The sequence below is a fragment of the Ranitomeya imitator genome, chromosome 9, assembly GCF_032444005.1.
Source record: "Ranitomeya imitator isolate aRanImi1 chromosome 9, aRanImi1.pri, whole genome shotgun sequence".
Taxonomy (NCBI): Eukaryota; Metazoa; Chordata; class Amphibia; order Anura; family Dendrobatidae; genus Ranitomeya; species Ranitomeya imitator.
Window position 1 is genome coordinate 32,184,789 of NC_091290.1, and position 16,279 is coordinate 32,201,067.

General features: G+C 49.6%; 1 protein-coding gene across 4 annotated transcripts in view; it reads left to right on the forward strand.

Annotated features, from left to right (window-relative positions):
• The first annotated feature begins 546 nt into the window (after positions 1-546).
• LOC138649584 (USP6 N-terminal-like protein) overlaps positions 547-16,279 on the forward strand; it is a 64,856-nt gene continuing 49,123 nt past the window's right edge. Inside the window, exons 1-2 of one of the 4 annotated variants that reach the window (XM_069740103.1) lie at positions 566-683; positions 6,176-6,229. In XM_069740103.1, coding sequence (XP_069596204.1) covers positions 6,193-6,229 — 37 coding nt within the window. In that variant the 5' untranslated portion in view covers positions 566-683; positions 6,176-6,192. Of the gene's footprint in view, positions 684-6,175; positions 6,230-16,279 lie in introns of all 4 variants that reach the window. The other 3 variants (XM_069740106.1, XM_069740105.1, XM_069740107.1) reach the window with 3 other exon arrangements.

A 16,279-nucleotide genomic window follows, 5' to 3' on the forward strand; every position in this document is an offset into this window, starting at 1 on the left:
GAAGAAGGGGAGTGAAAAAAAACTAAAACTGAAAATGGCCCAGGGGTGAAGGGGTTAAGAGAGGTTTCACCTCACTTTTTTTAAAATTAAAACTACAAATAATTTTAAAAAAATCAACTCGTACATTTTGGAGAACATAACAAAAAAAAAAAGAAAAGCGCAAAAAAATTAAAAAAAAAATATTTGCCCTGGAGAGGAGAGGTTTAAAGGGATTTTTATAACTGAAAAAATCTTCAATCCAGTTATAAAAGAGCCCAGTCACGACTTTTTGTCTTTATATCACGATATGTTGTAATTTCCTCAAATTTAATGATGAGAATATGAACTGTGAAGAAAAAAAAAATAAAAAATTTTTTTTGGAGAATGCGGGCATCGATCCCGCTACCTCTCGCATGCTAAGCGAGCGCTCTACCATTTGAGCTAATTCCCCGTCTTTTTACTTTGTGTTGCGCTTAGTAATAAGAGGGTTATCCCGGCAACCAATAGGAGGCCAGCAGTCCGCACGCTGGGCCTGGCTGTGCGCATGCTCCAATGTGACTGGCAGCTGCGGGGGCGTGGCTTTGTGTCGGTTCTGAGCGCTGTCGGGCGCTGCTCCCTCAGCTGTAGCTGCGCCTGGCGGAGGAGGAGGAGGAGGATGCGAGCAGCGGAGCCCGGTGTCCGTCTCTGTGACCGGGAGTAGCGAGGTAGGAGCGGGGCCGGTGGTCCACCCTGTGTTATCGCTGCGCCCCTATGTATAGCGCTGTGTGTGTCAGATGAGGGGCTAACAATGGCTCCGTCCCGGAATGGTGTCCATCCCCTGTATGTGGGGGCCTCAGGGCCCGGTGCTGTCACACTGACCGGCAGCTACATGGCGCCGACCCCCCGGCACATTCACCGTTACCTGCGCCATGTTGTGCCGCCTGCGCCATATTCCACCGCGCCGTCTGAACACGCGTCAAAACGCGGCAGAAAAACTTTGTAGCATCTTTCACCAGTTTGGTGCAACTTGAAAGACAGACGTCCTGTCACCTGGAGGCGAAGGGTTAATGATGGAGGTGACGGGCGCCACCAGGACGGTCCTCCACGGTCCCCCCCCAGTACGTGGTCCTCGGATACGGCGCAGAGACGGGTTATCCGCGTATTCAGGATGTGAATGAGGATGTGGCGTTACCGCGGGTTCCTGAGGTGGCAGAAATGGGCCGAGCGCAGAACGCGATTTTCGGTCATTTTCTCATTTTGTGGTTTATACCAGTAGTCATCATGGCAGAAACGCCTGAAATGTACCCGAACGTGTGCCGCTTCCATCAGCCGCGTCCCCTCATCCGTCCGGCACTAGCCGGTGTCAGCCGTGACCCCTCATCTGTCTGGCACTAGCCGGTGTCAGCCGCGTCCCCTCATCCGTCCGGCACTAGCCGGTGTCAGCCGCGTCCCCTCATCCGTCCGGCACTAGCCGGTGTCAGCCGCGTCCCCTCATCCGTCCGGCACTAGACGGTGTCAGCCGCGTCCCCTCATCCGTCCGGCACTAGACGGTGTCAGCCGCGTCCCCTCATCCGTCCGGCACTAGCCGGTGTCAGCCGCGTCCCCTCATCCGTCCGGTGTCAGCCGCGTCCCCTCATCCGTCCGGCACTAGACGGTGTCAGCCGCGTCCCCTCATCCGTCCGGTGTCAGCCGCGTCCCCTCATCCGTCCGGCACTAGCCAGTGTCAGCCGCGTCCCCTCATCCGTCCGGTGTCAGCCGCGTCCCCTCATCCGTCCGGCACTAGACGGTGTCAGCCGCGTCCCCTCATCCGTCCGGCACTAGACGGTGCAGCCGCGTCCCCTCATCCGTCCGGCACTAGACGGTGTCAGCCGCGTCCCCTCATCCGTCCGGTGTCAGCCGCGTCCCCTCATCCGTCCGGCACTAGACGGTGTCAGCCGTGATCCCTCATCTGTCTGGCACTAGCCGGTGTCAGCCGCGTCCCCTCATCCGTCCGGTGTCAGCCGCGTCCCGTCATCCGTCCGGTGTCAGCCGCGTCCCCTCATCCGTCCGGCACTAGCCGGTGTCAGCCGCGTCCCCTCATCCGTCCGGTGTCAGCCGCGTCCCCTCATCCGTCCGGCACTAGCCGGTGTCAGCCGCGTCCCCTCATCCGTCCGGCACTAGCCGGTGTCAGCCGCATCCCCTCATCCGTCCGGTGTCAGCCGCGTCCCCTCATCCGTCCGGCACTAGCCGGTGTCAGCCGCGTCCCCTCATCCGTCCGGTGTCAGCCGCGTCCCCTCATCCGTCCGGCACTAGCCGGTGTCAGCCGCGTCCCCTCATCCGTCCGGTGTCAGCCGCGTCCCCTCATCCGTCCGGCACTAGACGGTGTCAGCCGCGTCCCCTCATCCATCCGGCACTAGACGGTGCAGCCGCGTCCCCTCATCCGTCCGGCACTAGACGGTGTCAGCCGCGTCCCCTCATCCGTCCGGCACTAGCCGGTGTCAGCCGCGTCCTCTCATCCGTCCAGTGTCAGCCGCGTTCCCTCATCCATCCGGCACTAGACGGTGCAGCCGCGTCCCCTCATCCGTCCGGCACTAGACGGTGCAGTCGCGTCTTCATCCACCCTGTCCGGCACTAGACGGTGCAGTCGCGTCTTCCTCCACCCTGCCCGGCACTAGACGGTACAGCCGCGTCTTCCTCCACCCTGTCCGGCACTAGACGGTGCAGCCGCGTCTTCCTCCACCCTGCCCGGCACTAGACGGTGCAGCCGCATCTTCCTCCACCCTGTCCGGCACTAGACGGTGCAGCCGCGTCTTCCTCCACCCTGTCCGGCACTAGACGGTGCAGCCGCGTCTTCCTCCACCCTGTCCGGCACTAGATGGTGCAGCCGCGTCTTCCTCCACCCTGTCCGGCACTAGATGGTGCAGCCGCGTCTTCCTCCACCCTGTCCGGCACTAGATGGTGCAGCCGCGTCTTCCTCCACCCTGTCCGGCACTAGCCGGTGTCAGCCGCGACCCCTCATCCGTCCGGCACTAGCCGGTGTCAGCCGCGTCCCCTCATCTGTCCAGTGTCAGCTGCGTTCCCTCATCCGTCCGGCACTAGCCGGTGTCAGACGCGTCCTCTCATCCGTCCGGTGTCAGCCGCGTTCCCTCATCCATCCGGCACTAGCCGGTGTCAGACGCGTCCCCTCATCCGTCCGGCACTAGACGATGCAGCCGCGTCTTCCTCCACCCTGTCCGGCACTAGACGGTGCAGCCGCGTCTTCCTCCACCCTGTCCGGCACTAGCCGGTGCAGCTGCATCTTCCTCCACCCTGTCCGGCACTAGACGGTGCAGCCGCGTCTTCCTCCACCCTGTCCGGCACTAGACGGTGCAGCCGCGTCTTCCTCCACCCTGCCCGGCACTAGACGGTGCAGCCGCGTCTTCCTCCACCCTGTCCGGCACTAGCCGGTGCAGCTGCATCTTCCTCCACCCTGTCCAGCACTAGACGGTGCAGCCGCGTCTTCCTCCACCCTGTCCGGCAGTAGATGGTGCAGCCGCGTCTTCCTCCACCCTGTCCGGCAGTAGATGGTGCAGCCGCGTCTTCCTCTACCCTGTCCGGCACTAGACGGTGCAGCCGCGTCTTCCTCCACCCTGTCCGGCAGTAGACGGTGCAGCCGCGTCTTCCTCCACCCTGTCCGGCAGTAGATGGTGCAGCCGCGTCTTCCTCTACCCTGTCCGGCACTAGACGGTGCAGCCGCGTCTTCCTCCACCCTGTCCGGCAGTAGACGGTGCAGCCGCGTCTTCCTCCACCCTGTCCGGCACTAGACGGTGCAGCCGCGTCTTCCTCCACCCTGTCCGGCACTAGACGGTGCAGCCGCGTCTGCCTCCACCCTGTCCGGCACTAGACGGTGCAGCCACGTCTGTGCCAAGTATGGACCACGAAGTCCCCACCAGCTGCCTCTCCTGATTCAAACTCAAAAGTTTCATAGGCTTATTTGATCCTGTTGAGTTCAGATCAGGAGACCTGTGGCTGGCGTGGACATCGTGGCCCGTACTTGGATCTCGAGTGTTATACGCATGAATCCGACATAATGGGACATCCACGAGGGTTGGAGTTGCTGTGCTAGTGCAGGGAAATCTGCACCAAATCCATTCGATGTTGGTGAGGACTTCCATGCAGATGGCAGCTGATGTGCCACCACGACGTTGCGCCAGGCCGGCTAATCAGAAGAAGAGACGCGGATGTGTGAAGGTAGGAGGCGTTTCTCGGGGCTCCTGATTACTGGCGTGGCTGGTGTATCGGGTCCTGTGAATCGATTCGCACCAACTCTAGTTGCGTTTTTGATTTTCCAGGAATATTACTTTGGGTTTTCTATCCTGACACTTTTACGTCTTGGCTAACAAAAAAAACTGCTGCATCGATTTTCCAACCTGATGGTGGGTTCATACGTTGCATTTTTTGCCACGATTTTCCAAAATTTCAGCAAAACCACAGCGTTTTTTGCCTTGATTTGCAGAGTACCGCAATAAAAACGCAACATGTGAATTTTTACTTATTTCTTTCATTTAACAACTCTCGGGTCTCCAACCATAAGCACTTGTCTTGCTGCCATCATTTCAGCGCTCCCCCTCGCAATCAGTTATTTCTATAGGGAAAATAGACATTTTACCTGCAAGCCAAAGTGGCCGATCGGAATGGTCGCAAAGTTTTGCAGACAAAACACTGTTTCCTTTCAATATGAAGTGATTGTGCCGGGGAGCAGTGGGAAAACCGCGGCGACACACCGGCCATCGTGGACCCTCCACATGAATACAGGCTGAAGTTTCCTTTCGGGTAGCTCTGGCACACTCTCCCGCCTGGAACGCCGTGTTCACACATTTCAGGATTTTTTTAATTTTTTTTTTTATACATTTGTAACTTGCTTTAGGCCAAATTTGCACACGTTTCATCAGAGAGAACAAATTGGAAACAAATTTCTAGCAGCAGATTTATGCACATATTATTTGGAGCCTTTGCATGCCACATGTACCGGAGTTATTAAAAGGGATTTCCAGCCAATTATATATTCGCATCATGTTTGTTAATTATTATTTTTAATTATTTTTCGCTTCGGTGTGTGATTGAAATCCACTACATGTCAATTTCTCTTGCGGGTACGATGAGGTTTATGTGCAGATTTTCCCATAGATTTGCATTAGATGCAAAAAAAATTTGCAAGTAAAAACTAGTGATGAGTGAACGTGCTGGGATAAGGTGTTATCTGAGCATGCTCTGGTGCTAACCGAGTGACTTTGGCGTGCTCGAGTAATATGTTCGAGTCCTTGCAGCTGTTCGACAGACTCTACCATGCATGGATTGTCTAACAAACAGGTAATCCCTGCATGTGTAATCCGCACACATCTTTATCAATAAAGTTTTGTATCAAAAATAAAGCAACTTTATTTAAAAAATGACACACCAAAAAGAGACCAAAAACCCCAGCGTCAAAAACTTAATAAAAACGAATGTAAGAAAAAAAACACAATGAAAAAGCCCAAGTAACCTAATTTACAGCATAGGTGCAGAAAATCTGCAACTTCAAAAATGCAGCAAATACTCGATGTAAGAACATGTTTATTCCCAATTTAAAATTGATTCTTAGGATGTGTTCAGACTGCGTCTTTTTCTGGCAGTCAAAAACATCCGTTGCATCAGGAATCGCTTACTTTCTCTGGAGTTTGGTAAGCTAGAAGTGTTTTTTTTTTTTTTTTTTTGGTTGCTTTTTTTTTTTTTTTTACTGTTTTTTGTTGTTGTTTTTTTAAGGGGGATATATTTTGTTTTTCTAACCTTTTTGGCACTTTTTTGTTTTTTAACAAAAAAAAATTAAACAATGAAAAAAATGTTGATAAAAAGAAGCCCCGGACATCTTCTTAGTCTTCCCATCAACTTCTACCATAAGGTATTGGCCATTTTCCCTGCAGAAAATGTCAGAAGAGTGGTCAGGCCACTTCTTTTAAAAGCTTGATGTCTTCTAAAAGACATCCAAAAGCCTGAGCATATGAACAGCGAGTCTTTTCCCAGACAAATTAATAGGGCCGCTCTTTTTAGACCGTTTTTCGGAGCGGACCCACTTAAAAAGATCATTAAAAAAAAGACACAGTTTGAACATACCCTTAAAGGACTCCAACTGGTTAAAAATAATCACATAAATGATACTTGCTCTCAAAGACCCCCCATGCCTGACGCTTACACGGGGGTCCCCGCTGTTCTTTGCTTCCAGCTCCTGACCCGCTGGAAATGCCTGCTCAGCCAATCAACCAGGGACGCGGGGAGGGTAAGTTATAATTTCCTTGATTTTGTCTTTTTTAATCAGTTGTATCCCTTTTAAGAATAAGTGTCATCAGTTGGAAAATTCCTTTAAATAATCAAAAAGCTGTGCCTCAATCAGTATTACAAGTGTGGGGGGGGGACACAGATAAAATCTACTTTGGCCAAAACAAGGTGAATTGCCAGATCACTGAGAGATCATGTTACAGCTGACTATTGAAGTCTACAGAGAGCGAAAGGAAATTTGCGGTTATGGTGTCAGGGTGCTACCGCGTAGTAACGGTGGACCTGTAGGACCTGAAGAAGTAGTTGATCCAACTTCGCAACTTATTGTTTTAAAGCTTTTTAAAATACCGTAAGTCTGATCCTCTACACTTGGTTCACCGCTCGTCTTTGGTAGCGCCCGGACACCACCGCCGCCATTTTTTCTCGCGTCTTGATTCTCTCCTCCATCAGCTGGGTGCGATTGCAGCTGGTGGAGCAGAGGCCTTCTATCTTTTGGCTTTATGTCTACATCGGAGTTGTGCCGCACACAACTCATCCAGGTGAGGGACATACATCTTGCCATAATGTTGATCACTCTGCGGTATTGCACAGGGTACGCTCCCTCTTTCTCTTTTTTTCTTTATAGAGAGTGAAAAGGGAAAGAAGCAGAGAGTGAGAGGCATAGACACGCAGCTTTAGTAATTTTCTCTCTCCAGTACTAGATTCACAGCTACACTGCTCAGTAATGATGTATAATGTCCTCCATGTGGCTTCTAAACATGTGCTGCATACAACAGAAGAACCAGACTCCTTATTTTCTGTGTGGGCAGTGCACGGAAGACCTCATAGCATCTACTATACACCCACTAGCTTAGCGACAACTGAAATTACGAAATGGCACCTGCAGAGGGGAAAACTTGATGAAAATGTAGTATATAAGTCATATAGGTAGAAATAGTGCTATTCTTCATGTATACCCATCAGTTTTTTCAGATCAGCAAGTTGGCTGATCATGGCAGGTTTACGCAGATCAATGGAAAGGAAATTCAGTGAGCGAACTAACTAGAGGAGAAGGAGGACCAGAACCTTGGCCGTTATTCTCACACGCAAAACTGCCGTATAAATCAACGTAATGTCATAAGTGGTTTTATAGAACGACCTTCATTTACGAAGTGTCATCTCGTGTAGCCTTACCCCAGAGATAACGATGAGAGTATCCCACCTAAGATAGGACGTACTAAAATAGAGAAGACTGAAAGGCGGTCGTATTAATAGTACTTACTAGCTACTAAATAAGGAGCAGCTGGTCCAAAGGTTGAGCTGATGTTTTGTAAGGAGCTCGGACCCTCGTCTTGAGAACATCGAGGTTTGAGCCTTCACTTTCACCAGAGTAAGTGGCTGAAGTCAGAATACATCGAATATTTTGTCAGGCGGATCTCAATGTCCCATTAGACTTTTCTAAAGCAACTTAAATAACTGTATATAACTTTAACTTTATACCACATGGACAGTTTTGGGGGTCGTCACACTGTGCCATACTGGCAACTAAATAGGGCTATAAATTAAGAAATGCACCAGTAAATGCCCATCTGCCGCAACCTACCTTATTCACATGTTAAAATTAAAGGGGTTGTCAACTACACAAACACCCTCTCAATTACTATATTCCTCTATGTAGAATAAAGCACTCCTGCACTCCTCTCTGGTGCGGGGGCGCCCTTGCACCTCTGTCGGCGCCCTTGCACCTCTGTCGGCGCCCTTGCGCCTCTGTCGGCGCCCTTGCGCCTCTGTCGGCGCCCTTGCGCCTCTGTCGGCGCCCTTGCGCCTCTGTCGGCGCCCTTGCGCCTCTGTCGGCGCCCTTGCGCCTCTGTCGGCGCCCTTGCGCCTCTGTCGGCGCCCCTGCGCCTCTGTCGGCGCCCTTGCGCCTCTGTCGGCGCCCTTGCGCCTCTGTCGGCGCCCTTGCGCCTCTGTCGGCGCCCTTGCGCCTCTGTCGGCGCCCTTGCGCCTCTGTCGGCGCCCTTGCGCCTCTGTCGGCGCCCTTGCGCCTCTGTCGGCGCCCTTGCGCCTCTAGTATGTCGGCGCCCTTGCTCCTCCAGTATGTCGGCGCCCTTGCGCCTCCAGTATGTCGGCGCCCTTGCGCCTCCAGTATGTCGGCGCCCTTGCGCCTCCAGTATGTCGGCGCCCTTGCTCCTCCAGTATGTCGGCGCCCTTGCTCCTCCAGTATGTCGGCGCCCTTGCACCTCCAGTATGTCGGCGCCCTTGCTCCTCCAGTATGTCGGCGCCCTTGCACCTCCAGTATGTCGGCGCCCTTGCACCTCCAGTATGTCGGCGCCCTTGCTCCTCCAGTATGTCGGCGCCCTTGCTCCTCCAGTATGTCGGCGCCCTTGCTCCTCCAGTATGTCGGCGCCCTTGCACCTCCAGTATGTCGGCGCCCTTGCACCTCCAGTATGTCGGCGCCCTTGCTCCTCCAGTATGTCGGCTCCCTTGCACCTCCAGTATGTCGGCGCCCTTGCACCTCCAGTATGTCGGCTCCCTTGCACCTCCAGTATGTCGGCGCCCTTGCTCCTCCAGTATGTCGGCTCCCTTGCACCTCCAGTATGTCGGCGCCCTTGCACCTCCAGTATGTCGGCGCCCTTGCACCTCCAGTATGTCGGCGCCCTTGCACCTCCAGTATGTCGGCGCCCTTGCACCTCCAGTATGTCGGCGCCCTTGCTCCTCCAGTATGTCGGCGCCCTTGCTCCTCCAGTATGTCGGCTCCCTTGCACCTCCAGTATGTCGGCGCCCTTGCTCCTCCAGTATGTCGGCTCCCTTGCACCTCCAGTATGTCGGCGCCCTTGCACCTCCAGTATGTCGGCGCCCTTGCACCTCCAGTATGTCGGCGCCCTTGCTCCTCCAGTATGTCGGCGCCCTTGCTCCTCCAGTATGTCGGCGCCCTTGCACCTCCAGTATGTCGGCGCCCTTGCTCCTCCAGTATGTCGGCGCCCTTGCACCTCCAGTATGTCGGCGCCCTTGCTCCTCCAGTATGTCGGCGCCCTTGCTCCTCCAGTATGTCGGCGCCCTTGCTCCTCCAGTATGTCGGCGCCCTTGCTCCTCCAGTATGTCGGCGGCCTTGCACCTCCAGTATGTCGGCGGCCTTGCACCTACAGTATGTCGGCGCCCTTGCTCCTCCAGTATGTCGGCGGCCTTGCACCTCCAGTATGTCGGCGGCCTTGCACCTACAGTATGTCGGCGCCCTTGCTCCTCCAGTATGTCGGCGCCCTTGCACCTCCAGTATGTCGGCGCCCTTGCTCCTCCAGTATGTCGGCGCCCTTGCACCTCCAGTATGTCGGCGCCCTTGCTCCTCCAGTATGTCGGCGCCCTTGCTCCTCCAGTATGTCGGCGGCCTTGCTCCTCCAGTATGTCGGCGCCCTTGCTCCTCCAGTATGTCGGCGGCCTTGCACCTCCAGTATGTCGGCGGCCTTGCACCTACAGTATGTCGGCGGCCTTGCTCCTCCAGTATGTCGGCGGCCTTGCTCCTACAGTATGTCGGCGGCCTTGCTCCTCCAGTATGTCGGCGGCCTTGCTCCTCCAGTATGTCGGCGGCCTTGCTCCTACAGTATGTCGGCGCCACTGAATGACTTGGTGCACACAGACTTAAGTGCTTATGTCCTGGTGGACTCCGACCATCCATTATTATGTGCAGTTACAATAGCTGCATGCAATACTACATTTTTCCTGTGGTAGGTGCTGCAGCGAATTTAGACTGCCACCTCCAATTTTTTCCAGGCAAGATTTGCCGTTTGCCGTTGTCTCCGAGTCTCATTTTAAGGGTTATCCTTATAGGAGATAGCCACCCCCCACCCCCATCTTGAAATAATTAGTTTTTACAATGGTCATTCAAACAGTCAGAAGTAGGCACTATTTTAAATAAAAACATTTTAGGGCCAAGGCCTTTTAGATAATTTTCCTTCCCATCACCCCACGTTTATGCCAGAGATGTCGTTTTTCAGTCACCTGGTCTCCCCCAAAAATATGGTAAAAAAAGCCAAATCGTATGTACCCCAATATAAACTACAGATCTCCAAGTTAATGAATATGGCAACATAAACCAGTTTTCATTTCTTCTAAGTTTTACCATAAATTGTAAGTTGGATGGGGGTGAGTGGTGGGTAAAGCGAAAAATAGCTGTGGCTGGAAAGGGTTAACAAAAAATAATAAAAGCAAAGGCTTATTGCCAACCAGAATTCAATAGGTTTTCTGCATTCGAGCCGACCTTACATCATGTCTCCTGGTTTCTCTCTGGATATCATTATGTCGCGGGGATTTAAACATTTACATCTGCAATTGTAAACCTGGGGGTTGTTGGGGGAAGTTTACAGAAGGCTGCAGCAGCGTTCTCCGTATTGTCTGTCTGCGCGAATAAAGAAGAACTCCAGTTTTTGGCAGGAACATCTGGTCGTTGCGTCCGGAATGCAGACGGTGATCTCGGGCAGAGATGTTAAACTGTGGCCAGAGTATCGTAGCGCCATGAGAACTGTAGCGGAACCTATGCTAGATTTCTCAAAGAAAGAAATGGGAGTTGGGGTTTTGCAGTAGTAGAGACTTTTTTTTTTTTTTTTAGGGGTATAACCGGCCATAAATATTAGATAGCTGTCTGCGAAACTTCAGCTTCCTCTCTGGACTCGGGAATGTTCGGCGCCTTTGTGTTTTATAAGAGCTCCTGCTGGCTTCTATGGAAGTGGCTTACCTCTCTGACAAAAAGAAGGAAATTCAACAGGTTAGATCCTACTCTCCCTCGACATCATCAATCGAGAGAGAGTGTCGGGAGGTCTTATACACATTAGATGGCCGTTGGCAAAACGTTAACTCTCTCTCTGGGATCGAGAATGTTCGGCGCCTGTGTTCTTGTCCTCTGTAAGAGAGCTTCTGCTGGACTCCTCTGGAAGTGGCTTATCTTCCCAACTAAAACCAAGAAATTAATCAGGTCAGATCATTCTTCTGTCCTCCTCAATCGAGGGAGATTCAAGAGGCCTCATAGACATAAGATGTTTAACTGAGCCCACTGAAATTGGTAGCTTTGGCCAACCTATCTAATGGGTACTAAGGCCTCTACCCCATAGTAATTATGTTGGAGGTTTTTTTGCATATGGATTTATATTTTTATGTAAATATATTAGTTATTCAGCATAAATTTGGATGTTTTGCAAATTAATATTAAAGGAGTTGTGCATCCTTTACGAAATATTTTGAAAACCCTGCAGCTTCCTGAACCCTAACGGTGTGTAATGTTTACACCAATAGGGTTTGGCTCCACTTGACACGTCATCAAAGTATGCGATTTAAATAGTTGTTCCATCAGTTACTGATTTCATACTCTCCGCCGCTTCTTATTTCTTTATGACGCAGACATGGAGCTTACCTCCGATCCTTGTTTTTCGATTAATTGATTAAAACGGATTTGCTCATGCAACAAACTTTGCATTAAAGGATTTGTCTGCTCTAAATTGAAAAATCTGCAGTCACTCCGTGTGACTGCGGACTAATGCATCCCTTCAGCTCACGCACTGTGTGCTGCGAGGATTCGCCGTTGTCTGAGCCGGGACCGTCCGGTACGTAAGTGTTACTTATACTCCCTGCCGGAACCCATCTAGCGGGCGCAGCCTCACTTGTATTGATCGAGGTTGTGCTCTCTAGACGGCCGCGTCACTTATCAGAGAATTCTGCTACTTTCTGCACTTATGTGACACTTCTACTGTCCCCTCGTCATCTACTTTGAAAATACAGCTCTTTTCCGTCTTTCTCGGACAAGATGGGCTGCCGGTACAGTGAAGGGTCAGGTTACACTTCCTTTTATACTCTATGAAGAGAAAATGTGGAATGAGGAGGAACAGATTGAGGAAACCAGTTTTTCACCTAACCCCAGTGCTGGGTTCACATCTACACTGCTCAGTACTGTTGTATAATTTCTTCCATACTCCACACTCCGGGATCTTGGCTGGATTTTTCGTTTCGTGATGCGCCAAAAGTTTTCTATTGGTGAAAGGTCTGTACTGCAGGCCCCGAACTCTTCTTCCGCGGAGTCTTGCTGTTGTGATGATGCAGTATGTGGTTTAGCATCGTCGTACTGAAATATGGAAGTTCCTTCCTGTCTGGATGGAGCATATGTAGTTCTAACACCTCTATGTATTGCTCAGCTTTGGCGCCTTTCATGTGTGCGCTGAGTCCTAATGCAGCCCCTATATCATCACAGTTACAGGAATTCTGCGTGGATAACAAGCTGGATGGTCCCTCTCCTCCTGAGTCCACAAGAGTCCCACAGCATTAAACTGTGCAGGTACAAACCTCTTTGACAAGATAATGGTAACGATTGGTCAATATAGTCATACATTTCTTGGCACAATAAGAGGAACTAAGAAAAGATTCTCCAGAAAAGTTATGTTCTGGCAAACCCATTTATTAAAAGGGACAGGTTCCGGAGTGATGACAGGTCTATGTTAAGGACTGTGGTTTTATAGCTTCTAAAGCCTTTATTTGTTCATCTCCCTTTTTTTTTTTTTATGGAAAAAAAAATTACAAATGAGAATAATCACATTTGCTGATTACGAGAGAATGAGGTTAAGCAGTTCAAGTACAGCGGCATCTACCCATTAGAGATACTCAGGAATTGCCGAGAAGTGTTTATAATGGAATTGGATCAAACAGGCAATTTTCAGAATAGACTTAAAAAGGCATTTATTTACTGCTCACTCCGGCTGGAAAAGTCTGCGAAACTGGGTTTAACAGGCTGTAAGTCACTTAGATGTGAACGTTTTGTTTTTTGTCTTTCTAGAACGGCAATTTAAACGTTTTTTTAGTATTTTTTTATTTTTATTTTTTTAAAGTACCTTTCAAAAATCTGCACTGTGATCACTTTTTTACGACTTTGACGTGACACGCAAGCCATTAAGGCGCAGCTGTGTGCCCGTACCTTCAGTTATTTCAGCTGTCGTAGTGAACACAGTCGTGGGTACAGATGAGCCGATGTGCCTAGAGGTGAAGCGGCCACAGTGCTCCCCTTTATTCTGCAGATTGTCGGGGTCCCAGCAATTACACAATGATGTCCTATCCTATTGAGAGGCCTAAAGGTCTATTTGGGACATATGAGAAGACTATGACTGTTAAAAACCATTAATAATTGGGGGCCCGTAGAAGATTTGGTATTGGGGGCAACAAGATTCAAGTTACACAACAGCCTAGTCCGTTATTATATACAGTACAGACCAAAAGTTTGGACACACCTTCTCATTTAAAGATTTTTCTGTATTTTCATGACTATGACAATTGTACATTCACACTGAAGGCATCAAAACTATGAATTAACACATGTGGAATTATATACTTAACAAAAAAGTGTGAAACAACTGAAATTATGTCTTATATTCTAGGTTCTTCAAAGTAGCCACCTTTTGCTTTGATGACTGCTTTGCACACTCTTGGCATTCTCTTAATGAGCTTCAAGAGGTAGTCTCCAGGAATGGTCTTCCAACAATCTTGAAGGAGTTCCCAGAGATGCTTAGCACTTGTTGGCCCTTTTGCCTTCCCTCTGCAGTCCAGCTCACCCCAAACCATCTCGATTGGGTTCAGGTCTGGTGACTGTGGAGGTCAGGTCATCTGGCGTAGCACCCCATCACTCTCCTTCTTGGTCAAATAGCCCTTACACAGCCTGGAGGTGTGTTTGGGGTCATTGTCATGTTGAAAAATAAATGATGGTCCAACTAAACGCAAACCGGATGGAATAGCATGCCGCTGCAAGATACTGTAGTAGCCATGCTGGTTCAGTATTCCTTCAATTTTGAATAAATCCCCAACAGTGTCACCAGCAAAGCACCCCCACACCATCACACCTCCTCCTCCATGCTTCACGGTGGGAACCAGACATGTAGAGTCCATCCGTTCACCTTTTCGGAGTCGAACAAAGACACGGTGGTTGGAACCAAAGATCTCACATTTGGACTCATCAGACCAAAGCATAGATTTCCACTGGTCTAATGTCCATTCCTTGTGTTCTTTAGCCCAAACAAGTCTCTTCTGCTTGTTGTCTGTCCTTAGCAGTGGTTTCCTAGCAGCTATTTTACCATGAAGGCCTGCTGCACAAAATCTCCTCTTAAGGCCGGAGTCACACTACAGCGAGATACGGCCGAGTCTCGCTGGTTAAAACCAAGATCTGGCACCGGCACTCCGGAGCGGAGTGTTCGGCTCCATGTATTGCTATGCAGCCGCACGCTCCGCTCCGGAGTGCCGGTGCCAGAGCTTGGTTTTAACCAGCGAGACTCGGCCGTATCTCGCTGTGTGTGATCCCGGCCTAACAGTTGTTGTAGAGATGTGTCTGCTGCTAGAACTCTGTGTGGCATTGACCTGGTCTCTAATCTGAACTGCTGTTCACCTGCGATTTCTGAGGCTGGTGACTCGGATAAACTTATCCTCAGAAGCAGAGGTGACTCTTGGTCTTCCTTTCCTGGGGCGGTCCTCATGTGAGCCAGTTTCTTTGTAGCGCTTGATGGTTTTTGCCACTGCACTTGGGGACACTTTCAAAGTTTTCCCAATTTTTCGGACTGACTGACCTTCATTTCTTAAAGTAATGATGGCCACTCATTTTTCTTTACTTAGCTGCTTTTTTCTTGCCATAATACAAATTCTAACAGTCTATTCAGTAGGACTATCAGCTGTGTATCCACCAGACTTCTGCACAACACAACTGATGGTCCAACCCCATTTATAAGGCAAGAAATCCCACTTATTAAACCTGACAGGGCACACCTGTAATGTGAAAACCATTCCCGGTGACTACCTCTTGAAGCTCATCAAGAGAATGCCAAGAGTATGCAAAGCAGTCATCAAAGGAAAAGGTGGCTAATGTGAAGATCCTAGAATATGACATAATTTCAGTTTTCACACTTTTTTGTTAAGTATATAATTCCACATGTATTGATTCATAGTTTTGATGCTTCAGTGTGAATGTACAATTTTCATAGTCATGAAAACACAGAAATATATATATATATATGTATATATATCAGTAATTGCCCACTGGCTTCATTAACCTACATGCATGTACAAGAAATATGTAGGTCAGACTTGAAGATCCTTTACAGCTTTCCACACTGCGTTTCGCTGTGCTTTCAAGACTTCATCTGGGGCTTTTAATCTGAATACCTGAAAACTGTGATCAAACAAGGCAAACAAAGTAATGGAAAGAGGGAATAAAGAATATATATATTATTATTATTTTTTTAACCAGAGAACCCTTTTGATAAAATTTAAAAGGGTCTGTGAACCTATAATCTCTTATTACCAGATACAGCTATAGATTACTTTATAAGTGTGAGTGACACATTAATAACCTCGGGACCTCTGAGAATGTCAGATTACCCCGCTGTTATCGTACAGTAGCCTTAGCAGAGCGGTCTCAGTCTAATGGACGCGCTGACAGTGTCCTCTGTGCCCCCCTTCAGCATTACATCTACATGTTATCTTGACATTTAACACACAGTTAGAGAATTCCTTTTAAAACCTTTCCCGGCTGAACCATTATTAGCAAAAACAATATTGAGCCGGAAAAGTTTTAAAGGTCTCGCCTGGTGTAGGCGGCTTCTATCTGCATGATTGTGGGTCCTGCGTACCGGAAAAGCCTCCAGGTAATGGGGGTCCCTATGATCTGCTCTTGGAGCAGTATATATAGACAGGCTCTACTGGAGCCTGTCTATATATACTACCTGTATGGAGTTTATTACTCTTTGGGGATGCAAATTGCCTCTTCAGAGAGGACGAGAACTTGAACTCCAGTGTATTCTGAAGGAAGTAGCAACGCTTCTAGTAGGCGGCACTAGAGTTCAGTTGCTCTGCAATGAGGCAATTTCCATATTTAATTTTTCCATGGCCTATAAGTCTCCTCACTCTGACATGCCAGGCCTGGCTGGTCCCTCTACACAAGAAGAAACATTGCCCCTTATATTCTTCTTATTTGGGGGTAATTTATCACTGCTGGTGTTTCCTACACCACTAATTTTGATCATAAAAACACCTTGAATTAAAGATGCTCCAGGTTTTTTTTTTT